Consider the following 27,811-nt stretch of genomic DNA (forward strand, 5'->3'; position numbering starts at 1 on the left):
CGAAAATGCATTTTTTTCAAAAAGGGCAGGTGAAAATGTCTTCGAAGCAAGGGGTAAATGGAATAGGGAAGAAGAAAAAAAAGAAAAAGAAGAAGAAGATGGAATATGTGGGAACAGCTGAAAAGCAGCTAAAGTTGTCATCATCTGAATTGGAAAAAGTGGAAGATGAAATTAAACTTGAACAGGAAGCAGTTCAAAATTCTCCTTCCTCGTCTCCTTCTCCTTCTCCATCTCCCTCTCCTTCTGCCACTATATCTTCTTCATCGTCTTCTTCTTCCTCTTCCTCCTCTTCTTCTACTTCTTCTTCTTCACTCTCCTCAATACTTCATCATCTTCACCCCAACTTATTATCAGGAGCCCAATCCAATCCATCTTCTGAACTATCAACACAAAAACCTCCTCTTCCGTCCAAAAATGACGATGATGATTTTTTGCCATTGATTCTTGTTCCGCCTGCTCTGAAGCTGCTGAAGATGAAGAACAGCCACAAGAATGAGAGTGGCGATGGAGAGAAAGAAACCGCCACTCAAAATTTGAGTGAAGGTACAAATAAACAAAGGAGAAAGAAGAGAAGAGGGTTTTTTAAGTTTGCACAGCATAAAAGTGGAGCGAAGAATAAAGTGAAAGAAAAAGAAAAAGAAAAAGAAAAAGAATCTGCAATTAAAGATGAAGAAAAGCAAGAAAATAAAGAAGACGGAGGAGAAGGAGAAGGAGAAGAAGAAGAACAAAATATCAATGAAAACAACGAAAATAATGAAAACTACGAAAAAAATGACAAAACATCAGAAAATCGCCTTTTTGAAGGAGCGCTTGTGAAATCCAAGACGAGAGAGTCAATGCCACTTGAAGAAGTGACAATAGCAACTTTGCTTCCTCTTGCACGTTCTCAGCAGATGGCTGAGAATTTAACAGGGATTGAGAAGGAAGAAAGGAAAAATTTGGTTGAAACAGAGAAAATGGATGAGGAAGTTAAAGACGATGATAATGATAGAGCTGAATTTAATGAAATCAAAAATAAAGAAAATATTAGTAATTGTTGTGATTCAATGAAAGATGTTCAATTAGATAGTAACATTGAATCAGTAAGTTATATTAACAGCAAAACTACGTCTTTATTATCGCCAACATCTTCTTCTGTTTCTTCTTCTTCTTCTTCAACTAACAAATCCATTTCACCTCTTTCTCCTTCTATTTCACAAGCGAATAATTCTCGTTCTTCACTTGCTTTTCTTTTGCCCTCAAATCCAAATCAACTGAAACTCAATGAGTTGCCTCAAAAGACAAATAAGCCAATTTCTTCTGTTCTTCACATTTCCTTTGAAAGTCGATCAAACAACGATAATAACAATAACATTGATAATGCATCATCACAAGAAGAGAAGATTAAGCTTGTTTTGACTTCTTCACAGAAAGAAGAACCAAATTCCAATAAAACTTATGCTTCTTCTTCTTCTTCTTCTGCACTTGCGTATGACAACGAGAATTTATCATTGAACAGAATTAACACTTCAAATTCGAATGAATCAACAACCATTTCATACACATCATCATCATCATCATCATTGCAGTCACTTCAACAGCAATCAACAATTTTCTCTTCTTCTTCTTCTTCCTCTTTATTTTCTTCTCAAACTGCACGTTTCCCTCAACCTTCCATCAACACTCCCTTAACAGCTACACTTCAAAGCCCTTCTGCCAATCTTTCACCCACATCATCTCTTCTTCTTTCTTCTTCTTCTACTTCTCCTTCTTCTTCTTCCTCCTCCTCCTCTTCTTCTTCTTCAACTTCTTCACCATTGTCACCATTAACCTCCACAACAACTTCTTCCTCTTCTTCCTCTTCTTCCTCTCCTAATTCACTTCACAACATTAATGACAACACATCCATATCACTTCCTGCACCCCACTTCACATTGTCCTCTCTTCCTTTCTCATCATCCTCCTCTTCTTCTTTCTCTTCTTCTTCCTCCTCCTCTTCCTCTTCTTCCTCCTCTTCAATCACCAACCGCACATATCGTATCGGCCCAGCCAGTGACAGTTTTTCCTCTCGTTTCGTGTTCTCTCCATTCGCCAAAGTTGACCCCTGCGGCTCGCGTTTTATGCCTCATCTGATCATTCCTGATTCAAAACTGGCGATTCAGAGCGAGAAAAGAGGAGAAGACGACGAAGAAGACATGAAAGTGTGGGAGAGGAAGAAAGACGAGGAGAAGAAGATAAAGAAGGAGAAGCAGAAGGAGCGGGCATTGGAAGCACTGAAAAACGGGAAAATTTCAGAAATTTCTGCTTTTTCTACTGATTCGTCTATTTCTTCTGCGTCTGTGCCTTCATTTCCTTCATTTGGTTCATCTTCGCAGCCAGGAGAAGATTCAAAGGATAAACAGAATTCAGAAGATAGCAAAGAAATGAATGACAATACAGCAACAAAACAAGGCAAACGCAAACAGTATTCGAAGAAGCTGCAGCTTCTGAATGGAATGCGCCGAGCCAAATCGACAAGAATTTTAGCGCAAAGTCTGAAGAAAGGCAGCGAAAAGGGAGGAACAGCTGAAAATGAGACGAAAAAAGTGACTCAAATAAGCGAGTCAGCAGAAGATCTTCAAGTGGAAATACCTGAGCTGCTTCGTGATGTCATTCCGTATCCTCTGCAGATCAACCCGCTGTGCATTGAACAAACAGGAGAAAACAATCAAACTTCTTCATCTTCATCGTCATTGGCTGGAAATTCGTCAAGTTCGCTTTCTTCTTCCTCTTCTTCTTTGAGGCAATCAAGTTCTTCCTTTGGCAGCTCCTCTTTATCAGCACTGGCTGATCAGCAAGCCTCTGCCGCGAGCATTCAAGCCAACAAAATCAACGAGAGAAAAAAGATGTTCAATTTGCTGTATATGCTAATGCACACTGCTATTCCTTCGCAACTTCCTGTTTCACACTACACAGCAAAGCATTATCCAACCATCTTTCAGAGAAAAGGATGCTCTGAAGAAGGAGAAGGAGGAGGAGAGGAAGAAGAAGAAGAAGAGATGGAGAAAGAAATAGGAGAACCACCAAAGTATTTGTGGCTGAGAAGACTTGTTGATCCAGGGAATGAAGGAAACAAAGATGAAGAGGAAGAGGAAGAAAACGAAGAAGAAACAACAAATGATAGTATAGCAGTTCCATTTGGTGGCTATTTAGCAAGTTTCAATAACGAATCAAGCACTAAAAGCAATGAAATCAATCAACAGAAGTTTCATTTGGCAGATGAAAAGCAGTTTAAAAAACTTCGTTCTGTTAGCGTGAGTGTGTGTGGAAGAGATGGGGTTACAAAAACAGTCAAATTGAAGCTTATCAAAGAAGGGAATGAGATTACAGTGTCAAAGGAAGATTTTGAGTGTTTGGTGAGTTTAGATAGTTCGATAACAAAGAAGGATATTTCAGATGCGTTTGAGTGGGCGAAGAGGAAGAAAGAGTGTTTGGATCGGAAGAATAAGAGAGGGAAATGGGAAGAGAAGGAAAGATGTGAAGAAGGAACAGGTTTATTGATGAATGCAAGCAAATTAACTGAAAAGAAAGAAGATGAAGATAATAAGAACAAGAAGAATAAAAGCAAAAAAACGAAAAAGGATGAATTTACTGTGACATATCCAAAGTTGCTTCCAACACATCCATCTTTCATTCCATATCTCTCACACTTCGATAAAATGAATGAAAATAATAGAACCTTGCAAAAAGATGAACAGTTAAAGAAATCGACTTCTGATGAAGATGAAGAAAATGAAGAGGAAGAATCTGATATTTCTTTGATAAAGCTGAAAGATATTTCAGAAGCAGAACTGAAAGAATATTTTGCGAAACAACAAGCATGTTTGAATGATGAGAAAGAAAAAGAAAAAGAAATTGACGGTTTAGCTACAACAACCACAACTTCTCCTTCTTCTGTTAGCAATTTTCTTTCTTCAGTTCCCTCTCAACCATCTTCCTCTCAATCAACTGACATTTACAAAGCGAACTTGCCATTTCCTCTGTCTGAGCAAAAGTTAGCCATTCCAACAAATATGCAAAGTAATTTCAATGAAGAGCTTCATTCATCTTTGACTGAAATAAAACCAAAAGTTCATGAAAACACCGTTTCAAGTATAAAAAAAGAAAATTTAAATTCTTTTTCCATCCAAAAAGATTCATTTCTCATTAAAAGGAACCAGAAATTGCCTTCTTTCTTCAACAGTCACATTGAGCTTCTTCTCTCTCCAGACAACACAAAAGTCACCTCCCACCCGCTTCTCCAGGAAATCTCCTCATTCCCATCTCTTTTCTCCCTTCTTCCTCTGTCTGTCCTTGTGAATGTGCCTTCCCCTTCTTTCCTCTTCCCCCAGCCTGTTACATACAGATACCACAGCGCTTCTCAGATGTGTGTGTTCCGGCAGGTCAACTCGCCTGCTGCACGGCCGCTCGACTTGATTCAGGAAGACTATCATCCAAAGGGACCCTTCAGAGAATGGAACCAGATGAAGTTTGCGAGGTGGCCGACAGAAGAAGAGAGAGAAGAAGAGGTGAAGCAAAGCAGAAGAGAATGGATGAAGACGATGGCGAAGGAAAAAGTGAAGGGAATTATTGAAATATCAAAACGAGAATTGGAGCTGGAGAAGTCGCCTTTTGCTGGAACGAAGATAACAAACAACGAAAATGAACAAAGCTTTAATGCAGTTAATGATAACACTGAAATCGAACAAAATTCATCTTCAAGGCTTTCCTTTGAGAAGAATGGTACTCAATTGCATTCTCCATTTAACACATTCAGTGGAAATGCAACCCCAACAATTAAAAGTGTGCTTGAAGATCCGAAATACTCTTCCTTTGCACACAATCTTGTTCCTGACTCAGATGTTGACATAGATTCCTCCCTTCCAAACACCCTCCAGCAAATCCGTTATTTAGCACAACAGAACCAAGGGCACGTCATCGCCCACCGTCCCCCCACTTTCTACCGTGTGGATTCTTCTTTCACTCCAGAACACTGCAACCCGTCGCTCTATCGTCCTGCGCCTTTGCCCGTTGGAGTTGGGATGCCTGTTCTGTTTGACATCCACTCAGAGCAGATGCAGCCACTGAGCAGTTTGGTCGTGGGAACACGGCACATCCACCCGGGTGTGAGCACGCAGCTGGCGAAAGAATACTTCCACGACTTGTTCAAAGGCGGAGAGTGCTGCAGCTGCAAATACTGCACTTCGGATGTGTTTCCAAATATTAGCGGAAATCCGAATATGAATGTGAATGTGAATACGAATGCAAGCACAAACGCCCAGTTGTCTCCTTCTGTGCCTCTGGTGCCTTCTTCTTTTTCTTTTTCGTCTGCAGGATCGCTGGATGCATCTGCTTCTCACTCTCCACTGGGATCACAGACACCATCATTAACACCAGCAATGACAGTTACGCCCACTCCTTTGCATTCTCCTTCATCATCTCCTTCGCTTTTGGCTGCCACATCGTCGTTTTATGAGTCCATAAGCAGAATTTCTACATCTTTTCAGATCCATTCGAGCACCATTGGTGTCTCAATGCCAGACAGAATGAGCGAGTTGTACAACAAGGCAATCTTTGATAATGTCCCTGCTATTTCGGGGCGAAAGGTAAGTGAGATAGAAGAGAGAGAAAAGCCATCTTTCTGCTCTTCTTGCTCCTCTTGCTCTCCCTTGCAGCCATCGTCTTCGGTTTCCTTGTTTGATTCACTGTCTCCTTCCTCTCTTTCGCCTCGATTGTCACAAACTGGGACAAGCCAGCAAAAGACAAACACAGATTCGCTTCTCAGAAAAGCATCATCATCAACTGAGCAGAATATCCAAAAGCCAGCTGCGAGGTACAATTTAGAAGTCAAGGAATTACTTGAGAATGAGATGCAGCTGATGCAGGTGGAGCAGAAGAATGGCAAAGGAATTGATACTCAAAATGAACTTGCATCATCGCCAAAGAGTCGGTTGTCTAAGAATGCAACAGAAATGGAAGTGAAAAGTGGCGAAAGAGAAGATGAAGAGGTGGAAGAGGACACAGAAGAGAATTTAGAGGAAGAGGAAGAAGAAGAAGATGCTCAGCGACTTCCAAAGGATGATAACGAAGAATTTGAAGATCCACCTCGTAAACAGAAGTTCAAGAGCAAAAAATTCAGATCAGAGCGTTTTGAAAAAGGAGAAAAAGAAGCAGAGAAAGATGGAATGCATACGATTGCGCACGACGATGTCGAAGAAGATGAAGAAGAGCAATTTGGCGTGCAGAAATATGACAGCCAGAAGAAATACGTTGGTCCGCCGCTGAAGAAGAACCAGCTGAAGCAGCAGATTTTGGATATTCTGAACAGCCAAGTGGAAGACGAGGAAGAATCGAGTGAGTCAGAAACAGACATGCTGAGCAAGCTGGGGCTGACCAGTCGCTTTGGAAGGAGAACGAAAGGAAAAGACAAACAGAAAAGGAAGAAAAGCAGGCGGCAAAGAGAGCTGAATGAGCTGAATTCGCAGGAATCTGAGTGGGACTACTACGAAATAGAAGGAGGAGGAGACGGAGGAGAAGATAGTTCAAGTGATGAGAATGGGCCTGTAAATAAGGAAAATTTGATTGCAACAAATGCATTTCGAAGAGAGCTGCAACTGAGAAGTAGATCTTCATCTTCATTCGGTTCATTTCTTAACAGTGCAAATGCAAACCCCACAAAGAACAACCAAAATGAGCTATCGCCTTATTCTCCTCAACAGCAGCACAAGACAAATCTCATCGAATCATTCAAGCATTTCTTATCCAAGTCAAGCACTCCATCAAACAAGACTCCCAAATCCTATTCTTTTGAGTCTGCATTCGATTCAAACTCTTCCCCTCAGCGTTGTCGCATCCGGTTGGTTGTTCGTGGGCTGAGGCCTGCCGAAGTGAAGATGCTTCTGCTGAGCAAGACGAATGGTGTTGTTGTGGCGTCGCAGGAGATGATGGCGAAGAACCTGTTCAAGTACAAAATGGAGACGGACTTCAGAGAAGGGTTCAGGCGCCGGGTGCTGGCGGAGGAGACGAAGGCGATTTTGCGCTATGCGAAGGAGAGGAGGAAGGTGCAGAGCGCCATTTCGGCTGAGCTCAAAAGGGTAGATCTGAAGGAAAACACAGCCGAGGCACTGGAATTTGGTTCAACTGCTTCTGCTTCTGCTGTTGTTGTGCACAGGCGGAAGAAAGGAAGGCCGAAGCTTACAAAGGGAGAACTGACTAAAGCCAAGCAAAAGGTCGATGCTCCTTCTTTGCCTGAAGAAAAATCCCCTTCACCACCTCCAATAAGCCAGCCTGAGCCAAAGCCTCAGTATTCTCCTTTTCGCCCTCTGCCTTATTTGCCTGTGCCTTCCCATCAGAATGCTCCTTCGCTTTCTTCTGTCACTTCGACTCCAGCTGCTCCTTCTATCTTGTCTATTCCTTCTCTTGCTTCTGTTTCCACTCATCCGAATTTCCCTTCATTTCCGTCCTTCCCATCTCCACAAGCATCTCTTTCATCCATTTCACCATCAACATCTGCAACATTCCCTTATTCTTTCTCTTCTTCTTTCTCTTCATCATCATCTTCTTCTTCTTCAACTTTCTCTTTTCCTCCAGTCACATTTGGCAAAGAAGATTTGACAAAGCAGGTTATTCGGTTTGGCCTTCCTGACACCACAGCGCCAAAGATGCAGGAGCCGAATGCGGATGATGTTGCAATCAAAAAAATGGATACTCCTTCAAGCACAAATGTTACAAAGAAGAAGAAGAAAAGGAGAAGAAGGAAGAAGAAGAAGAAGAGCATTGCGAAATTTGTGAGAAATCAAGTGAATGAAGAAGAGGAGGAGGAAGGCGAAGAGGGAATATCAGAAGAAGAAAATGAGAAAGATTTAACAAAAAGCATGATACAAGCAGCAGGTGACATCAGAACTGAAATGTTGCAATCAGAACAGGAAGTTGAAATTGGAGTAGACACATCAGCAGCAGCAGCAAAAGAAGGAGAAGGAGAAGAAAGCAGAGATGTTAGAACTGAGCTTTCTTCTGCTCAAAACAATGAGAATTCTCAGAAGATGACTGGAGTAATGGATAAATCCACAATGTTGGATCAGCTCCAGCTCCAAAATGCATCTGCCATACTCTCGTCTGCGTCTTCCTCGCTGCCATTCGCTACACACACAAAATTCTTATCGTCGTATCCTTCTTCTTCTCTTTCACTGGGCCTGTGCTCATTTGCAACTCCGCCTGCGACAGCAGCAGCTCAAAGTGGAGTTGACAATAACGAGACTCCGCGCTTCAGTTCTTTTGCGCCTTCTGTTTTCTGCTATCCAGGCCCTGTTCAGCTGCAGCCGTTGCAGGCCGGAGAAATTCTAAACGCGAAACTCCGTCGCATTGACGATTTCTCCGAATCCTGCAAGAAAAATGCAGGCGATTCAGGTGATTCATTTGATTCAGAATTTCCGATGGAGCCGAGCTAAAAAGGAATGCCGCAAAACCTTGAGCAGCAAAACTTGTAACTTCAAGAAGGAAAGAAAAATCTATCTCAACAACAACATTACCAAAAATCATTGTAAGCAGAAGACAAAAAAAATCCAGTGATCAACGGATATTAGTTTGAAAACGTTTTCGTTTTTTCAGTTGTACTTGAAATGATACAAACAAATAGGCTAACATCGATATTGTTCCTATTTTTCACAATGTTTCCTCAATTATACAAAAGAAATTATACAATATAAAATTTTTTGGAGAATAAAAGTTTTATTTTTTGCTTTTTAATGATGTTGAAGTTTTGATATATTATTTTCGTTTAATTTTTCTTTATTTCTTTTTATTGTCAAGGATAGAATGTCAAAGAAATAGATATGGATAATTCAAAAGATATTTTCTTCGCGAATGAAAAATCAATTTTCATTACTCATCCCTTTTCAGAATGGTATCAACATCAATTGGTAAGTTTATTTAAATGCGTGAAAGATAATTTATCTTTTTTGAAAAAAAATAATATTATTATTATCGAATTACAAAAAGAATCATTTTTGTTTGTTCAAGTTGCTTTGGTTGTTTCGTTTTTTTTTTTCAATAATAACATTGAAAGAAGCGTTGTGAATCTATGACATATTTGTCGCATCAATGAACTAATGTTAATTGATTATAAAAAATGAATCTTATGTGAAAACTGGAAAACGAGATTATTGCTGTTATTATTTGAATAACATAGTCAAACTTTGAATCAACAGTTAACGAATATGAAATATAGAAACAATGTGTTCTCATGAAAAAGATTTGCCCTTTTAATGATTTATTTTTTCATAAATGTGACATCCATAAAATTGCAACGTTGTGCGATGTGAGAAAAAAGTTTGCCGTTCCATTCACAAATATTCCACTTGTTGAAAAAAGAGAGTGAGTGAATGACAGAGAGAACATGGCGATTGAAAAGTTGAGGAAAAAGTTTGTTCAAGAAGAGACAAGATTTTTGAAGAACAAAGGAAAATTGAATTGAAAGGATAAAGATTTCAAAATGATATTTAAATTAGCCAGAAGCGTTATTACTATATTTTTCTTGGAAAGATGTATTTTTTCAATCTTGATAGAACGCAGTGAGATAGGTTTGCTCCGAAATAATGAGTATTGAGTATTGATCACGATATATGGGCGGTTTGAGTGAGAACTTCGACCTCCCAAATATGAGGTGGAAAAAAGGGTTAGATGAAAATAAAGACAATAACATGTTAAATAATAAAAAGTGAATAATGAATTGTCCGCTTCACTTCACCACCGACTTCGCCTTTTTGCATTATTCACGAAGACCAGAGGGCAGGGGACATTGCCCCTCGGAGCTCTCTACTGCACTCCGTGCAGGGATTCAGTGAGGCGAAAGCTCAAAACGGATCAGAAAGAAAAACCACTCTCGCTTTCGCGAGGATTGGAAAAGTCAAATGCATGTGATGTACTCTGCCTCCCGCTCTTCTGCTCCATCAGCTGAGCTAATCCGCTCGCCACAAACTGTGTGGGCTAGTCTGACTCTTCTCTTTGCATTTGTTCGACTCCAATTAAAGGAGAAGGATCCTTCTTAAAACTTTTTATTCCTTCACTGTTTCTCAATACAGGTTTTGATGCGCTAGATCTTTCTGGGCGGTTATTCTTTTCCCATCTCCTCTGCTATCTCGCCCTTTTCCTCGTCATATTCTTCCTAATATGTTTCTCTCTCTTACGCACCCAGCCGCTCTGAGTCTCTCCATCCGCGTTAATATTATTTCAGAGCAAATCCTGTCTCAATGCGTTCTTTCAATTGTCAATAAAGCGAATATACAAATGCAAGGAGCAGGTTCGTTCCTCGAGAATGAGTCCTGAAACCCCTCGCTGTGTTTTCTCCCCTGATCTTAAACCCTCCTGCCTAGCACTTTATCGTGCGGTGGATGATTAGAGAGCCTGCGGATGAAAGTGCGGTTCCTGTCTCTACTCCCTCCCTTTCTTGGTGTGTTTCCGAAGCGTGCACGACCTGGAATTCGTTTCTCTTAAGTTTTTATCATCCAACCTTGATATCTCACACCATGCTTCCTCCTGCCTGTGCCCTTCTTTCATGATGAGGCAGTGTGTTTGCTTCCAGTCAGCTCGATAACGCTGCTGGGAATAATGAGGGGTGTTCTCCGACGTTAGGGTGGTTGGGATGAGTTGTGTTGTGATAGAGTTCTTTCTCTTTGCATTCTGTCTTCTCAACTCTGTTTGCCAAGTCTCTTTAACTTCTTTCCTTTACTCATCTCTTCTTCTCCCCCAGCTTCTGATAACTTTTCTATGCATTCTATCATCAATGATTCTGCTTTCTCGACTCTCATGTCCTTCCTTTCTCAATCCATTTCTGACTTTTCTGCTTCTCCGCTAAGGTGTCCTGGGCTGCCAGTCGCCTCCAGGATTTATTTTGTATTTTGAACATGTAAACCGTAAAATATTCCTGTGCCACTCTTGAACCTGGAGCCCATCTCGCGTCTGCGTTGATTGCTTTCTTTTCTTCTCTCTCTCGTTTTGCTAAGTGCGATATCACTGCATATCTGATCGAGAAAGCGGAAAATTTGTCTGGTATTTCATTCTCTCTCAGCATAGCCACAAACTTTTCTTCTATTCTTTGCAAAAATTGAAGATTGCATCTCTTTTACATCATCTACTGCGAGTCCATCTCTAAAATTCGTCCTTGTCTAATTAATACATCGTTGGAGTGCTCAAACAACATAGAAACGTGGGAAAAAATATTAATTAATAACGAACTTTAAAGTCTCCCTTCCTGACGACTTGGTTTGAACCTGTGTCAATTCTGTATTTTTTCTAAGTGAAGGACATTCCATCCATATTCTCTCCAGATCCGCTAGTCTTTACGCTCCAAACATCACAGTGAGGATGAGGGCTCTCCTCTGGAGTATTTGTGGGTCTATGGAATTCTTTGTGGCTTCCACGCGTTTAGGAATAATTGTAAAATCCCTCATTGGTTAACATTATATACACTTTCTCGGTTTCTCTCCCACATATGTTTTTAAAAAATATATCTTTTTCTTTCACATCCATCGTCTGATAAATCACTCCACTTTAAAGATTCGTATTCAATTGGTTCTCAATAAATTCTGCCATAATTCACTTGGCATCTTTTCAATGAGTCAATCTGTTTCATCTATTCTTTCTCAATCCAAATATTGTTATAATTTCGCAGCGCTCTCAACTTATCCCTTGCCGCTGATTTATCCTTCACTCCAACGTATTCTCTCCATGTTGGAAAGATGTCCTTTCTTTGATATTCTTCTCTCCAGCCTAATCCTTATGATTTCTTGTGGGGGAAAATTCCTTCCTTCCTTTCTCATCTCCTTCAAGGTCCGTCCAATGTTTCTTAATAACGGACTAGCACAATCTTGTTTTTAAACAATTCTTTCTCTCTCTTCCTTTTCAGAGAGGATAGTCTCAAAATACTTCCACAGGGCTCCGGTGAAATCGGTTCTGAAATTGCATCTTGTGTTCTTGGTGCGATTGTTTGTGATATCTTTTCGACGTTCTCCCCCTTCAGCGCATAGTCCGGTTTTTTCTCCATCCGGCTGAGTGCATCTGCTTCCGTGTTTTGTTCCCCCGGGAGATGTTCTGTCTGTATTGTCAAGCTCAGGCTGATCAGTTTCTTCTCCAATGCTCTCAGAGTTGGAATGAGCGATGGAACTTCCCTCTTCTTCTGTATTGTCCATCTCGTGGACATGTTGTCTGTTTTCAGACAAATATGGTCTATCTTCTTTTGTTGCAGCCATACTCCCTTTCTCTCTAGTGTCCTCAACACTGCTCTGGACTCCTTCTCGATGATCGCTAACGCACTCTCCTGGCGTGTCCAACTTCCATGGTCATATATGGGTAATTATTTTTGAAAAGTCGCAAATGTTTAATTTTCAAATAAATCAAAAATTTCATATTTAGCTCTTATTTTTATAAACATTCATGAAACTTCACTTGAATTCATGAAATTACATTATCCAATAATGGATTCCATGTTTGTGAAGTTTGGTTGATGTTATCAAAATTTTGAGCAAAATATGAAATTTTTGAAGCATATAAAAATTAAACTTTTGTGACTTTTCAAAAAGAATCACCCATATCTTCTCCTCTTTGCTCTCTGTCTTTATTGTTAGCACTGCATTCAATCCCAGCTCTGACGCGTCTGTTATTAGTTCTGCAGACATTGCTCTTCTCCTCAAACACCTCTGTCTGTTTTCTAGCAGGATCTTTCTCCAATGTGTTAACTCTCCCAGCATCATTGGGTTGGATATTTAAAATCTACTCCAGCCTCCGCGGGCTATCACCAGCCTCAGCACATGTTGCATGTGCGTCATCCACAAGCTCGCTGGTGGGTGTTGCAACCTCACAATATTCAGCCTCCCGAGGAGTGCTGCCAAATCCCTCGTCTTTTGTCTCCTCCTTTCCTTTGCATGTGTTATCCACGTTCGCACATCTTCCAAGAGCAGTACTCTTTTCCTATCTTGGAGTGTCACTTCCATCTTCTCTGAGTTCCACAACCATCCCAGAAACTCCACGCTCCTTGCGGGTTCCAACTTCAGCTTCTCTTCCAACAGTATCCAGCCCAGATTTCTCAGGAATTGGGCTATCCCCTGTGAGATCAATCTCAATGCATCCCTGTCTGGATGCATGAGGAGAATATCGTCCAGGTATATCACTAGCTTCACTCTCCACTTTTCTCTGATATATGACGCTGCCCGTCTCATCATCTTTATTAATATTCTGAGCGCATGTTTCGCTCCAAAGAGCATCCCTATGTGAGCATAGCATTGCTTCTGGTAGTTAAAGCACAGATAGTGACCGAATTACTCGTCCACTTTGACATGTTGATATGCCTTCGATATGTCCAGTGTGGTCATCCAATCGTTCTCCTCCAGGAGTTCCACCACTGTCTCCTGGGAATCCATCTTGAAGTGCTTTCCATGCACATCCTCGTTTAGCGCCCTGCAGTCCAAGATCTTTCTCCACTTCCCGTTCTTCTTTCGAACCATGAATGTCGGGTTGAACCACTTTTCCTCCTGCTCCTGCACGGACTTCACCACTCCGTCCTTCGAATTCTTCTTATGAAGGTTTAAGCAACTGCTCCTTTATGAAAATCTTCAATAACTCTATTCGCCTCCCCATTCTGATAGTTCATTCTTCGGTCCTCGATTTCAATCCCAGAGGCTTTCTTTATTCCTCTCTTGGTTTCCTTCTCGCACATCATCTTATTCTTTGTTCTCATTTCGCAGAAATAAGTGGAGCCTTCCTCCATTTTCTTCACGCTGTGATGTGCGACTTATTTCGAAATCCTCATCTCGGGATCTTCGGCTGTCTCATACTCTATCTTCTCCTCTCGTTTTTACAATGTTTTCACTTCTTCGATTTTCTCACGATATCTCGCGGTTTCTTTATCTGCACTCATCAAATAATTATGCACCTTCTTGTCGTATTATCCGTTCGTTATTTCTCTCGATTTCTTTTTCTATCCTCATCTCGCAACAAACTTAGCTTTCTCTTCATTCAAACACTTTCGATCGAAAGCGGTTTCACTCTCCACAATAATCTCGCTTCATTTCTCGGCTATCTTTTTTCTCTCTGTCTTGTTATTTTTCGCGGTTTCATATTTGTGATAATCTCCTTCGAAAAACATTGTTTCTTTCCTTATTATTAATCAATTATATTTCATCGTTTCTGTTTTTCATATTGTTTCGTAACACAGCTTGTCAATATTTCCTTTGCTAAAGTTTATTTAATTAGCTGAGTTTTCTCTTCATAATAATCTCAATTAATCGCTTTTCTATTTTCTCTCTCTTAACTTTTTCTTCACTTATGATCTTGAGATCAAATGCGATTTGTTTCTTTGTAACTATCTCTCGAATATGCGCAGCTTCATATCAATTGATTTCTTTTTAACTGCAATAAAATTATCCTTAGACTTACGATATCAAAATGTGTATGTTTTGTTGATGCATTTATGCATATCTCACAAAACTGCGCTGTTCCTTTCTTAAATTATCTTCTTTCATTATTTTGAAGATTCTGTATTTATCTATATCTCCCTGCTATGAATGGCTCATTTTCCTAATAAATGAACAAAAATTTTTATTTGTTTCATTTTCTTTGAAAATCTATTGAAATACAAATCTTCATTTTGCATAAATATCTCTCAATTTTCATAATTTCAGTTTTCTGTTTTGCAGCTTCTGTTCTCAATATTATCTCTTCATTCAACGCAGCTCTCAGTTCAACTCTATCAGCTGTGCACTATCTCATATTGTGGATGATGTCTGACATGCTCAGATCCTGGTAAGTTCTTCAATAATATTTTCCTCTCTAACTAGTTTCAGCATTCGATCAAAATTTTTCCATATCAGTCTCTGTATTTTCTGAAACAGGAAATAACTTTTTTTTTGTTGCGGACAATAACGATCTTCTTTGAATTTGAGTATTGGCGAAGTTAGATATTAAACCACCAATTAATCGTGAACAATACTCATTATTGGGGAACAAACCTGCTCCTTGCGTTTGTTGATTCGCTCTATTGCGAATATTCAAAGAAAATTTTATTTCTTTTTTTAAAATACAGAACAACTTGAAAATGATAGTTTTTTGACAAATAACAGCAGATTATTGATTTGAACAACAAAAATGAAATTTTAAAATTTTGTGATCTAAAAAGGGATGCAAATTAAAGTTTTCTGACTTTTCAAAAAGAAAGTGCCATTTCATATTTTCTTTGCTTTTTAGAATTTCAAAGAAATGATTAAAATAAAAATATAAAACAAGCTTTACGTTTGTTGAACTGTGAAATGATTATTTGAAAAATAAATAAAAAATTTGAGTTACAGAATAAATAACTTTTCATTCCCTCAGACATTTGCACCAGTTGCTGATGAATTATCAGACAATCCAATAAAAATTTTCAAATAAAAAAGTCCGCAAACAGCCATTTGCAGATGAAGGAAATAATCAAAAAAACAAAAATTGAAATTCAGAGAAACAAAATGTGAAATATCTCATTTTCTCAAACATTTACAAAATAATCAGTTGAATTTTGTGAAAATAGTCATTCATATTTAAACTCCAAAAATGTGAGCATTTCATAAAAGCTTGTGATGCAATCTTCACATCCTTCTTCTTCCATCTTTTCAAACACCTTTCTGTTCATCTCTTTTCTTTTCGCTTCTTCCATTTCATCAACCGTCTTTCCTTCCAATCTTCTGGAAATTGCTAAAACAGTATCCAAGCATTCACACGCATTTCCATCTTCTAATGTTGGCTGATGAAGTTCTTCAAAAACAGCATCAATTGCTCCACCTTTCAACAAATCATCAACTTTCGCAGGCTCACTTCTTGCTGCAATTGTCAGGGTATAAATGCATCTTCTGCGAATTCCTCTATGGCCATCCTTTGCTGCTCGATATAATTCTACAATGCTGCCTATGAGTCCAACAAATTCTTCATTCCACAATTTGCATTGGGATATTATTTTCCTAATTATATCGAGCCATCTCCAGATTATAAACACTTCTTTCACTTCTTTTTTCCTTTTTTCCTCTTCTTTCTCTTTCTTCCAATCCACACATTTTTTCAGCTCTTCCAGTTCATTTATTGCCTCTTTCACGAAATCCAGCTTATTAACAACTTTTTCCAAATTTCTTTCTTCGTAAAATAGTTTTATCATACAATTCCAAGCAGATTGATAGGCAAGTCGTGTCAGATTGTGATGTTCTTGGTGATATTCGATGGTTTCTTTGATCTCGTTTAAATACAATTCATTTTCAATGTACTACGAAAAATCATATTCATATGAATAAATGGAATTAAAATGAAAAAGAAGTGCTCATACAGAAACATTAACACTTCTCAATGCAAGCAAGGCTATTTCCACTTCTTCCTTTGCTTCTTCTTTTTCTTCCTTGTTTGATGATGCTTTTAGAAGATAGGGTATGCAAATTGGATGCAATTTCCATGATGTGGAAAAGCTGATTAATAGATAGCATTCACAAACATCAGTAAGAAGCTTTTCATTTTTTTCTTCTTTTTTCTGATCTTCTTCAACAATCATCTTCCCAAGTCTTTTGTTCAACAAAGAATTTCTAAAACGATAACGCAATAAGCCTTTCAATTCTATCCAATATCCGATGTGCCTCAACAGCAAAATTGCAATTTCCAATCGCATTTTCTTTTCTTTGATCATTTTATTGATTTTCTTAAACAATGTTGCTTTGACAACGGATTTCAACTCTTTTTTATTCATTTCATTAATCATTTCATTCATTTCTTCGATTTTCTGTTTTTGCTCATCTTCGTTGCAATCTTCCAATTCGTTTAATAATTCTTGAAAATCATAAAAATATTCAATGCATTGAAAATTTAATCGGGAAAAAAATACAACGAACTTGTGAACTTTTCTGTCAGCTCTGTCTTGAATTCTTTCCCTTCTTCTTTTTCTTCTTCTTCTTCCTCTTCTTCTTCTTCTTCAACAAAAATATCAATGCAAATATTGAAATCTTCTTCTTCTTCTTCTTCAACATTTCCAACTGCACTTATTTTGTTCATTAAATATTCTGGATTTATGAAAGGAAGCCATTTTAAAACGAGATAATCGACAAATTCAAACATTTTTATTTATCAAACAAAGTACTGCGAAAATAACAATAAATCAAGCGGATTCACTTGGTAAATATTTGCTGTTGCAAGAAAATAACTTGAGCAAAATCTGTTCAATGAACTTTGCCTGGGAGATCAAGCAAATCCTTTTTTTCTTTAAAGTGATCAATCGCATAAGAAAAAATCCAAATTCGGATGTTGTTTGTGAGCAAATTCTGAGGAAACAACCCCTGATTATTTTTCTGTACTTTAGGGATGAGTCCATTGTTTCCAATGAAAATTTTTATCAAAAAATGGAAAGGGCGAAACAGACTGTTTTTTGATGAAAGGCAAAAGTCCTTTGCTGGAGATGATTCAGTCATTTCTGTGGGGGAGCAAGATATTCGGAGGTTTGCATTTAATTACAGAATTTTTTTAATTTGAAGGTGTTTATGAATTGTTTGCGATGTTCTCTCAAGCAAAAGTGATCAAAAATGCAATTATTTGAAACAAAAAATCAAACTAATCGAATCTGCTTCAACCGAAAAGAATACGGAATAGAAGAACTTTGATTTGCGGACAAGCTGATTTTGGCGCGTCGAATTCTTTTCGAATCAACATGTTTGAAACAAACAAATTATTTGTTAAAAATATGACAGCTCCAACAATGGAACTGAAAAATATGATCAAACTGAAAGCTCGTATGAAACGGGCATCAATGGCACGATAAAATGGAAGATGGTGAGCAACGAAGATTGGTTTATGCAGAAAGCAAAGCTCAAAGAAAAGAGTTGTGAAAATCATTCACATTAAAATATGTCACCTCCAAAGGTTGCTGATGAAACATGAAGATAAAGTTAGCTTCTTATAGAGGGAAAAGCAGGAAGAAAGATGAAAATAGGCGGAGTCGGTGAAGAAGATCTTTCTGCCTCCGTCATTGTGGATTTGGTCATGAAGCAGAAGAAAGGCAGGAGTTGAAGTTGAGAGAAACGAATCACAGCTCATGAACTTTGTGGATTTCAGCTTCGCAAGTGTGCGATGGATCGCCAAGTTGCAGAACTGTTCGTGGAGAATACGCACGGCAGCCGAAGCTATTGAGTACGCTTCATTCGATTTGGGGAAAAGGAGAAAGAGGAAAATCCAGAAATGTTTCTGAAAAAGGCTATTATTGAGAACATCTTCGAATACGCACAATTTATTCCTGCCCTTTTTCAATCCAATCGAAACGAGGAATGGCTGGGACACGGGAAGAGGGCAGCGTTGGGAGTCTGGTTTTCATACATTGCAGTTCATTGGCATGTGAAGAGAGGCAAATAATGCAAAGATGGAGCATCTGAAGAGACAAGAAAGACTGAAAGAAACACAAAAAGCAGCAAAAATGAAACCTCTCTGGAATGCTTCAAGGGGAATAATAGTGAATATTGCAGTATGTTTTCATCTATATCTGTGTGGAGCAATCAACTTATCATTTTCCACTGATTGTGGCTGATTCTCAAAAAATGCACTTTTTTATGTTGCATCTTCAACTTGCTCTTCTTCTTCAGTTTCTGATTCTGCTTCTAATTCTTCTTCTTATTCTCCTCATTGCGCCTTTCTTCTCCAGCAACCTCATTGAAGGCAGGCAATCCTCTGTTTGTGTGTAAAGGCAGAGCACAAAAACAGAGTTCAACTAACACAGAAAGAAATATTTTCTTCTTCTTCTTCTTGAGTGAAATCAAGCCAAATTTCATATTCTTCATTTCAGGATGCTGTTTATTAAAAACTCACATCTTTGATTTTGTTTCTTTTTTCTTCGAGAGAAAAGTCACTCAAATAAATAAAGTATAGTTTCAAAATTCAATTTATTGAACAATTCCAACGAAATAAAAAAATATTTCTCTTCATTTTCAGCCAAATAAAGGCTGTCACCAATCACAAAAATAAAAATGTCAAAATAAAATGTGAAAAAATAAAACCTTATCTTTGAAATTCACTTTCACTTGTAACAAATAAATAAAAAGGGAGAAAAACAAATTACAATCCATCAACAAAATGTGAAATGCAGAAGCTTCAAAATATGTTCCTTCTATTAGCAATAAAAGATTGACAAAATTCATTTTTGTATTTAAAAAAATAAAAGTATGGAAAAATATATCCTCCATAACAGCAACACAAAACACATACAAGTCTTTTAAAAACAACAAACTTTTGAAAGATAAAAACATCCAAAAAATATGCAAAGCATAAAATCCATCAAACACTTTCACAAATAAAACATTCCAGGATCAACTCACCTACTTGCCTATGAATAGGTGTTTGAAGGGCGATAATTAATGTCTCTCTTCCCCTGCTCTTGTTTAGCCTGGCATATCCTCGCCGCTTCCGGCAAACCACACACACATCAAGCACAACCACGACTGCTGCAATAAGAGCTACTCCTCCGCAACACGAGGCAACAAGTATTTTTATTATTATTATTTGTTGCTGTGGTGGCTTTTCTTTATCTGCACTGTCTTCTTTTTTTCCTTGCTTCAGAATCACACTGGCTGTGGCATACACCCCATTTTCCAATCCGTTTGGATAGCGCAAGCAAACTTCAATGGTTTCAGCATCTTTTGCATCCAAAAAAGACTTTGCAATCTTCACTTTCAAGAAAGACTCAGTCAAAAATTCTGAGATTGACACCTCAGCCCATTGCAACTGGCCTTTTCCTTCTTTTTTTCCAATTTCAAATCTCAATCCACACGGAATAAGATATTCTCCTTTCGCATTGATTGTCACTTCGCTTTCTTCATTTTTCGTATTTAGTCCATATTTATTGAGAATATCCATTTGATTGTCATTTGCTGGATAAGCCTCCGAAGGCTTTTCAATTGCTGCTTCTTTCAGCTCAGGCGTATAAAACAGCCCTGTCATGCTTTTCACTGCTTCTCCATTCACATCGCACTTCTTGTTCCAAAAGCCAAATGGAACATCGGTTGAGCCATCGCTTGCCTCGTTCAATGACTTGATCGTGATTCGGTTAATGTCTCCCTTTTCGCAGTGGATGTTGTGCCTCAGATGAGGAAATGCTTTCCTCGACGGGTCTGGTTGGTTGTTTTCAAAAGTGTTGTTTTCCATCTCCAAAACTGACTCTGTGATTAGCAACGCTCCTTCTTTAATATTCTTGAATACGCAATTTTCAATACAAGGAACATTCACTCCACGCCAAGTTTGAATCGAGACAAGGCAGCTGCCCCATTCTCAAACAGAGGCATCGCCTTCCAGATCTTTTCTGGAATTGACTGCAATTCCATCTGTTCCGTATTCCTGTTGATGACAATTCAATGTTGGATCAATAGAAGCAATTGCATAAGAGGCTGCTTTTTCGCTTATCGCTCCTATAACAATAACATTTGTCATGAACAATGATCCTTTCCGCGCAACAATCAGCTTAAAGTCCAGAAAAGGCACAGAAAATTGGTTGCAATAAGCTTCTATCTCCTCTGCAGACGGCTTCAAAGTTATTGAAATGAGTCGGAAATCTCCTTCAATCAAAATAATATCAACTGGGTGATGTTCAAAATGCAGTGGATACTCTATCGACAATGAGCACAACGAAATCAACTGATCAACGCAATAAATCACAGCAACATCATCGCAATAAAGCTCAAGAGCCTGCGGAATAACAAGCGTAGCAGCATCGTTCTCTTGAGAATTGATAAAAAACGTTGTATAATCAACAGGAATGCTCGACTTCTTCAAGGTGTGCATTCCACTGACCAAAAAGGAATTCGTCTTTCCAAAAATAACATGGTCTTCTGTGCATTCAATTGTTTGGCACGGCTTCTCTTTTCTTCCACAATCTCTTGAGTCAACGGATCCTTCTCCTCCAACATAAAGTGTTGTACTTTTGTAGATAAGTTGATGCTCTCCTGGCATCAGAAGATCAACGTGATCTGCATTGCTCGGACTCTTTCTTCCATTTACCGTCTCCTTGTTCTGCCTCTCTTCAACAATTATTAAATTCTCTTTCCCAAACAATTTGTACAAGTTTAATCCAAAGCAATCATCTGTTAACTGCGAAACTCCTTTTGCGCACAATATAAAAATCCATTTGCCAACATCCGAAACACATTCTGCGAAAGTTTATTGAGACAAATAAATATTTAAGCCATCAACAACCTCGTCCATTGCATCAATCAATACAGCTCCTCCAAGCGATCCACCTCCAGTTCTGTAGCCTTCGGTGCATAAGTAACAATAAAATCTTTCGTTGATGATGTGCACACGCGCATCAGCTCGAGAATACTTAATGCAGATGGCTCCTCCCTTCTTGTGATTCGGAGAAGTGCATTCTGAAAAGCTGTTTGACTTGAGCAAAATATCTTTCCATTCTCCACAAAATGTGAAAATAGATTCATCGGCGCTTGTTGTTTTGAGATTGTTCAGTTTGTTCGCAGTAATCGTTAGCGTTTCTCCTTCTCCAAAAGCAATGCTCTGGTTGATGAGAAATCGTGCATTTCAACTTCATCCAGCGCAAACTCTCCCCTGTGGATCTCAAACAAAGCACAATTCAACATCTCATTTCGGAAGCTCGAGCAGATAAAAGAACACTGCAATCCAAATGCCCTTGCAAAATCGCTGGAAACAACAAATGGCGAAGTCTTGCTCGTCTCAACTGTCGTATCTATCTTTATGTACCATGAATTCAGATTCACTGATAACTTATTTCTAACATTTATTGCCCCATCCCCATCCTCCGCAAGTCCCTTTTGTCAATGCAACATTCACATGCAATTTCTTCGAATTCCAGCTCACGTCTATCTTTTCATTGCCATCGAAGTTTATTGGCTCTTTGATCTGCATCATTCCCTCCCCATCTGCAATTACGCTTGTTTGCCATTTCACTTCAATTCTCTTTATCGTTGCGCTCATCGAAAAGCAAGGCGTCTCTTTTCTCAATCCGCAGTCAGGATCGTCTTTTCCTGTGTCAACGTTTAAGTAATAAATCAACGATCCTTCACGCAGCAAGTCGTCTCTTTCCTGGATATTGCCACTTGTCACATTTTGAACGCAAACTCTTTTGCTTTCCGAAGTCGAGAACGTTTTCTCGTCAATAATTGTCTTGTCAATCGATTTTGTTCCACCTTCCGAGACAAACAAATCTGCTCCACTTTCCAAGGCCCCGTTTCCTGAAAATAGGCAATTTCGAAACCAACAACACGTTTTTATTTCATCTCCGCCAACGCCAATCCACGCTCCTCCTCCATTTTCGATGCTGCAGCCATCAAATAAAACTTCTATAAGAGTAAAACTTTTCATCAAATTTGCATCTTTCACGTATATCCCGCCACCTCCGACAGTCACTTCACACGAATGAAAACTTGCTTGCGAAATTGTTGCTGTTCATTTAACAATACTCAAATAGAGCCCAGCACCACATAAACTTTTGCAGCTCTGAAAGGAGCACCCCATCATTTCCAAAATGCTGTTTGGATATTCCATGCTAACTGAAAGGGCGCCTCAGACCATTGAATCTTCTGAAGTGCAATACCGAAAAACATTGTTTGTGAACACCAAATTGACAGCTTCTTCACCACTGCTCGAACAATCCATGCATGCGACATTTTCGTTCTTTCTTTCACAATAATTAATATGAGTGTTTTTCAGCTTAAGGCTTTTCGGATGCTCAAAAACAGAGCATTTCTCCAGAATAAAATTTTCAATCTTCACGCCATCAAATTTGCCAATCTCGACTTTTTCCGAAACAATAATAGAAGAAACTTTTGTGGTGAACTTATATACATCGTCAATGTCCAGATCTGCAATCGACAGTTTTCCGCTTTTTGCTCTCAAAAATGAAAATTCAAAAGGCTCAAGCAAATGCTTCAAAGTGGAAATCGTGCAATGAGCAAGCTGAAGGTTGCCGTTTTCTGAATCGAGTAAAATGACTGCAGGTGCATCTTGTTGATGAAAGGCATGCCCTTCTCGGGCGTTTTCGAAGGTGCCCCCAGATATATCTGTTGGATTCTGATTTGTTTGAGTCTAACAAAAATCCAAGCAACGCAGTTGCATCTCCATTTCACAAACAACACGTGAGATTCCCTTTTGCGCTGATGAGCTTATATCAACTTTCAGCCTTCGGCTTATGCCCTGAGAAGACGAACTTTCTATTTCAAGCAGAAACTCTTTATTCCATTTGCTCCCAGCTTGCATTCCAAGCTCATCTAGAATCTTTATCGACTTTGCATCAATGTTCTTATTCAGCAACGTAAGTGCATGTTCAATTGTTTGGAACGGAGCGATATTTGTTCCGCAAACATTTCTCGAATCATCTCCAAAATGCGAAGCAAATATTGTTTGGACCTCATTCAGCGCAAAGCCTTCATCTTTTTCAGCTTCTGTACCCAACATCAAGCACTCAATGAATTATAGTGCAGACAGAAGTGAAACCATTTATTGATCTATCATTTAATTCTTTCTTTAATAAGAAAAACAAAATATTTGTTGTAATAGCAAAGTGATATTGGAATTTATTGTACAATTCACGGGGGGGGGGGGGGGGGGGGGGGAATAAATAAAATAAAAATATCTCTGTCTAATTGAATCAAATTCATTGGCATCAAGCTTTGCCGATCAAACTCAAAAACCAAACCTCTCAAATTCATCACAAAAAATGAACGAAAAGAAAAAGGAGCAAAATACAAAGGCACAAACAACCTCTTTGCAGAGTCAAATTAGAAAGAACGAAATCTCATTTGAAAGAAGCGATGAAACAAAAAATGATAGCCATCAACAAAATCTCTCATTTCACTCAAAAACAAAGTGAAAAGCACTCAAAGAAAAAATTACTCGTTATAAAAAGGAAGAAAGTGGTAATTGAAAGCAAAAGAAAACTCCAACAAAAAACAACAATAAGCTTCACTTCAGCATAAACATTAAAAAAAAAAATAAATAAATAAAAACACAAATCAAGCATTCAATTAACAAAAACTTTCAAACCAATCCAATTTATAAGAATCCTGAAAAATACGAAAGGAAAGCCCCTTTTATGCTCTATCCTATTTCCGTTTGCGGGCAAACTCATTCGCAAGCCATTCTAATCCTTCGAGAAGCCCATCCCCCGTCAAAGCAGAGCAAGGCTGAATGTGCCAAGATCTCCCTGCACAAAGACTATCAAGTTCCAGCTTAACCTGAATATGTTCTGGACCAACCGCATCGCTCAGATCTTGCTTGTTCGCATATATCAAAAGTGGAGCATTTTCTGCTTCTTGTTGAAGGAAATTTTCAAGCTCGTCTTTCACGCAATCTCCACAACCCGTTGTTGCACAAGCAAGGCGAGAAACATCTGTACTGTCAACTACAAAAATGATCGCATCTTTTCTTCTGCAGTAGTAATACATTAGTTGTTTCATTCTTTTTCCACCTCCTCCATAATCCCAAATATTGAAAGTAATTCTTTTGTAATGAACTTCTTCCACATTGAATCCAATGGTTGGAATTGTGCGAATAAATTCATTTAGCTTCAGCTTGTACAAAATTGAAGTTTTTCCAGCGGCTGTCAGTGAAATGGTAATAAAAAAAATTATCGAAACTGTTCATTTCACAAGTTAATCGATTCCATTCAAACCATCCAATCCAAACATCAAGATTCTTTTTTCTGTTTTGCCAAACTTGTTCACAATCTTTGACAAAAACGACCCCATTTTGTCAATGATTTTTATCAATATTTCTGTGATCAAGCCATATCAAAAATTATTTGATCAAAAAATTATATAAATTTTGTTTTCTAATAATCTCTATTGTAAAAAAAATGGAAAAAAAAATATGAGCCCTGTTGCACAACAATCAGGACTTGAAGTTTCATAGGTTTTTGATTTTTTTCAGGTTTTTTTTATAAATTAAACTTATTTCGTCAACAAAAATGTTCCGACATCAAAATCATGTAATATAAATTTTTTGTGCGATTTGAAAAATAATAAAATAAAATCTGTTTGAAGTGGAGGAAAGTTTTGTTTCATTCATCTTTAGTCATATTTGAAAAAAAAATAAATTAATAAAGTGCAATTTAATTCTTATTTGTATTTTCAACATAATACCGCTTGTTTCGTTCTCTTTATTGATCAAAAATGCTCTCTGGATGTTTTTGAATCATGAAAAAAAAGTTCATTTGTTGTTCCAGGTTCTGCATTTTACATTGCACTTTGCATTACACGTGTGATTCTTTTCGAGAAGTCGCACCTGTTTTATTTTCTATTTCAATCAAACACCTCATTATTTTCGATCGGTTTAAGTGACAAACGCTTCAAACTTTCCCACTTTAAAAATCAATCCATATCAATTCTGTTTCCAAATATTGACTTGCATTTCCGATTTTTTAGAAGTGTTCGTTACAAACTTTTATTTCAAAAAAGAAGTTTTCGTCAAAAACAGAATATTAAACAAAAACGTTTTTTCTTAAAGAATAACACACACTTGACAACGAAAACGCAAGAATATGTTATTTTGTCCACCATATTCAAATAATATTGAATACAAGAATTTCTTTCAAAATTGAATAAAAATAACGATTTAACAGTTTAAAATCACTTCAGTCACTCACAATTCATGTTAATTGTTAAATGTTGGGAACAATGATTCTTAAATTATTATGGTTGCTTCGGTTAAACATATTTGTCTATCTTTTTACTGGAAATGCCTTCAACATTATCGACTTTTTCTATATCTTCATTTGAAACAACATTAACAGGATTCATTCCAAAATTAGACCTCCACTTCATTTCATCCTTCTTGTCTCGAAAACCTTCAAAAACAAAAGTTTCATTAATTCGTTCATTCTTCGACGCATGCAAAATAAGAAAAGCAAAAATACCTTCAAACGTGCGAATTGCAAAGGCACTCAACTGCACACCGAGCCTTGTCTGCCAGATTCGAACTGGATATATAAGAAAAAAGGTGATTGAGAAAAAGAACATGTTGATGACTCGAAAGCAAGAAAAACGAGTCATGGAAATACTGAAAAATATGAGAGATAAAAGAAAGCAAATCACACCGAAAACGCTAAGAGCCGTTGTTGCAAAAGTTTGTCATAAAACGCCTTCTCACAATTTTCATTCTTCATTCATAAAAAGGCATAGCGAGGAATTGATGATTGTTCCATCAAGCGTGAGAGACGAAAAAAGAATGAAAATTTCGGAACAAAGTATTATAACCTGGAAAAATTACTTGACTCAATATGTGAATTGAAAATATTTTTCAATGATCTTTTGTGCTGATGAATCAGGTTATCATGCGCATGAAGATACAAGAAAGGTGAACTTAATAGTGGGAACAAATGAAAATCTTGAAATGAATCACACGCCTGTTGACAGAGGAGAAAAAAGGATTTCATTGCTCCACTGCATTTCACTTGATGGAACTTTTGTTCCTCCTTGTTTTCTTGTACAAAAACCATTCAACGTTAGATCCCTTCAATCTTTTGGCTATCAAATCGGAATTCATGGTTGCGTTGAAATTGGAAATTCGTCTTATTTTACAAAGGAGTTGTTTGAAAACTGGATTGAGAAAGTTTTCATTCCTCATGTCAACATTAAAAGAATGATTTTGCCAGATATACATGCACAAGCGGTGTTGATGCTTGATGAGTGCCGAATGCACCTGTCGGACAACGTAGTGACTCGACCTGCTAATGAAGATATATTGCTTTTGGTTTCACATCCAAATACCACACATTTGTTGCAGTCATTGGATTTGTCAATTTTCTCTCTCTGGAAGCTTCAAATTCAACAGGTTAGGTCGGGTTCAACGCACGACAGCGTGGAACAACTTTTGTGGGTTGCAGTGAATGCTATTCTGCAAGTTTCTTCGTCGATTAGCATTTTTTCTGCTTTTAAAGAAAGTGGACTTGTGAATGATTTTCACAGAGCTCCTTCAACAGCGCGGATCCTCGAAGAAAGCTTCCAAAAAGTGATTGAAATTGTCAAATTGGACAACAAGTCATTGCCACTGTCATGCACAAGACAAACAAGACAAACAAAAGGAGGAGAGTGGGGAATTATGAACATTGACAAGATGCCAGTTTATTTTGGACTTCCGCAATAAACAACACTTGGTGAACAATTGATATGTTTGAGTGTTTTTTTCATTTAAATTTCATAAAGCATTTCAAAAAAAACATGATAAAATAAACGAAATATTCATCAAATCTTTGTTTTTCTTAATTTCAATAGTACAAAAAGAATTAACAATTAACAAGAACAGTGAATATCTGTTTGATTATTGATCAATTTTTGGTAAAAACTAATTGGATTGAGTTTATTTGTGATGTGACATTCCTCAATAAATTTCCATTCATGAAAAATATTTCTATTTTTAAGTCCTTTTTTTTATTTATTAATTTTCAATATTTTTTGATAAATGTTGAAAGAGAAAAAGTTGAAAAGAGCATGTGGGCAATTATTTATGAAAACATTTCTTTTTTCGGATTGATTATTCATCAATGGTTTTATTTCTTTGGAGAAGATTTATTTATTCAATAGAAAAAATGTTTGATAATTGTTTCAAAAAACAACGTTTGAAATACAACTTATGAGAAAAGAATCTTTAAATAAAATATCACTTTTTTGTAAACATTAATCACTATTCAATGAGAATTTTCAAACCGAAATATAAGACAGAGAAAATATATACAAAAAAAATGATCACTAATCTGTAATTCTTTTTTGAAAATTTTTATTTTGTTTCATTTTCTGGTGAACAGGATAATTAAATATTT

At 37.7% G+C, this 27,811-nt stretch overlaps 9 protein-coding genes across 9 annotated transcripts; 2 read left to right on the forward strand and 7 right to left on the reverse strand.

Annotated features, from left to right (window-relative positions):
- Positions 1–5: 5 nt before the first annotated feature.
- MONOS_10343 (uncharacterized protein) lies at positions 6–8,930 on the forward strand (the record flags this gene model as incomplete). The annotated part of the gene is made up of 1 exon (XM_067862786.1): positions 6–8,930. The coding sequence occupies one exon, from the start codon at positions 6–8 to the stop codon at positions 8,442–8,444; it is 8,439 nt and encodes a 2,812-aa protein (XP_067719863.1). The 3' UTR covers positions 8,445–8,930.
- A 2,937-nt stretch (positions 8,931–11,867) lies between these two features.
- MONOS_10344 (uncharacterized protein) lies at positions 11,868–12,242 on the reverse strand (the record flags this gene model as incomplete). The annotated part of the gene is made up of 1 exon (XM_067862787.1): positions 11,868–12,242. One exon carries the CDS (start codon positions 12,240–12,242, stop codon positions 11,868–11,870), a length of 375 nt encoding a protein of 124 aa, XP_067719864.1.
- A 1,065-nt stretch (positions 12,243–13,307) lies between these two features.
- MONOS_10345 (uncharacterized protein) lies at positions 13,308–13,493 on the reverse strand (the record flags this gene model as incomplete). The annotated part of the gene is made up of 1 exon (XM_067862788.1): positions 13,308–13,493. The coding sequence occupies one exon, from the start codon at positions 13,491–13,493 to the stop codon at positions 13,308–13,310; it is 186 nt and encodes a 61-aa protein (XP_067719865.1).
- A 1,765-nt stretch (positions 13,494–15,258) lies between these two features.
- Positions 15,259–17,046, reverse strand: MONOS_10346 (uncharacterized protein; the record flags this gene model as incomplete). Its single annotated transcript, XM_067862789.1, has 3 exons — positions 15,259–16,273; positions 16,334–16,824; positions 16,887–17,046. 3 exons carry the CDS (start codon positions 17,044–17,046, stop codon positions 15,551–15,553), a joined length of 1,374 nt encoding a protein of 457 aa, XP_067719866.1. The 3' UTR covers positions 15,259–15,550.
- A 2,262-nt stretch (positions 17,047–19,308) lies between these two features.
- MONOS_10347 (uncharacterized protein) lies at positions 19,309–20,175 on the reverse strand (the record flags this gene model as incomplete). The annotated part of the gene is made up of 1 exon (XM_067862790.1): positions 19,309–20,175. One exon carries the CDS (start codon positions 20,173–20,175, stop codon positions 19,309–19,311), a length of 867 nt encoding a protein of 288 aa, XP_067719867.1.
- A 123-nt stretch (positions 20,176–20,298) lies between these two features.
- MONOS_10348 (uncharacterized protein) lies at positions 20,299–20,976 on the reverse strand (the record flags this gene model as incomplete). The annotated part of the gene is made up of 1 exon (XM_067862791.1): positions 20,299–20,976. One exon carries the CDS (start codon positions 20,974–20,976, stop codon positions 20,299–20,301), a length of 678 nt encoding a protein of 225 aa, XP_067719868.1.
- A 1,584-nt stretch (positions 20,977–22,560) lies between these two features.
- MONOS_10349 (uncharacterized protein) lies at positions 22,561–23,451 on the reverse strand (the record flags this gene model as incomplete). The annotated part of the gene is made up of 2 exons (XM_067862792.1): positions 22,561–23,067; positions 23,128–23,451. 2 exons carry the CDS (start codon positions 23,449–23,451, stop codon positions 22,561–22,563), a joined length of 831 nt encoding a protein of 276 aa, XP_067719869.1.
- Positions 23,452–24,098: 647 nt separating this feature from the next.
- MONOS_10350 (Arf1i) lies at positions 24,099–24,743 on the reverse strand (the record flags this gene model as incomplete). Its single annotated transcript, XM_067862794.1, has 2 exons — positions 24,099–24,595; positions 24,668–24,743. 2 exons carry the CDS (start codon positions 24,741–24,743, stop codon positions 24,099–24,101), a joined length of 573 nt encoding a protein of 190 aa, XP_067719870.1.
- Positions 24,744–26,295: 1,552 nt separating this feature from the next.
- MONOS_10351 (uncharacterized protein) lies at positions 26,296–27,138 on the forward strand (the record flags this gene model as incomplete). The annotated part of the gene is made up of 1 exon (XM_067862795.1): positions 26,296–27,138. The coding sequence occupies one exon, from the start codon at positions 26,296–26,298 to the stop codon at positions 27,136–27,138; it is 843 nt and encodes a 280-aa protein (XP_067719871.1).
- Positions 27,139–27,811: the final 673 nt, after the last annotated feature.

The sequence above is a fragment of the Monocercomonoides exilis genome (genome assembly GCF_001643675.1).
Source record: "Monocercomonoides exilis strain PA203 chromosome Unknown scaffold58-502437, whole genome shotgun sequence".
NCBI classification, from domain to species: Eukaryota; Preaxostyla; order Oxymonadida; family Polymastigidae; genus Monocercomonoides; species Monocercomonoides exilis.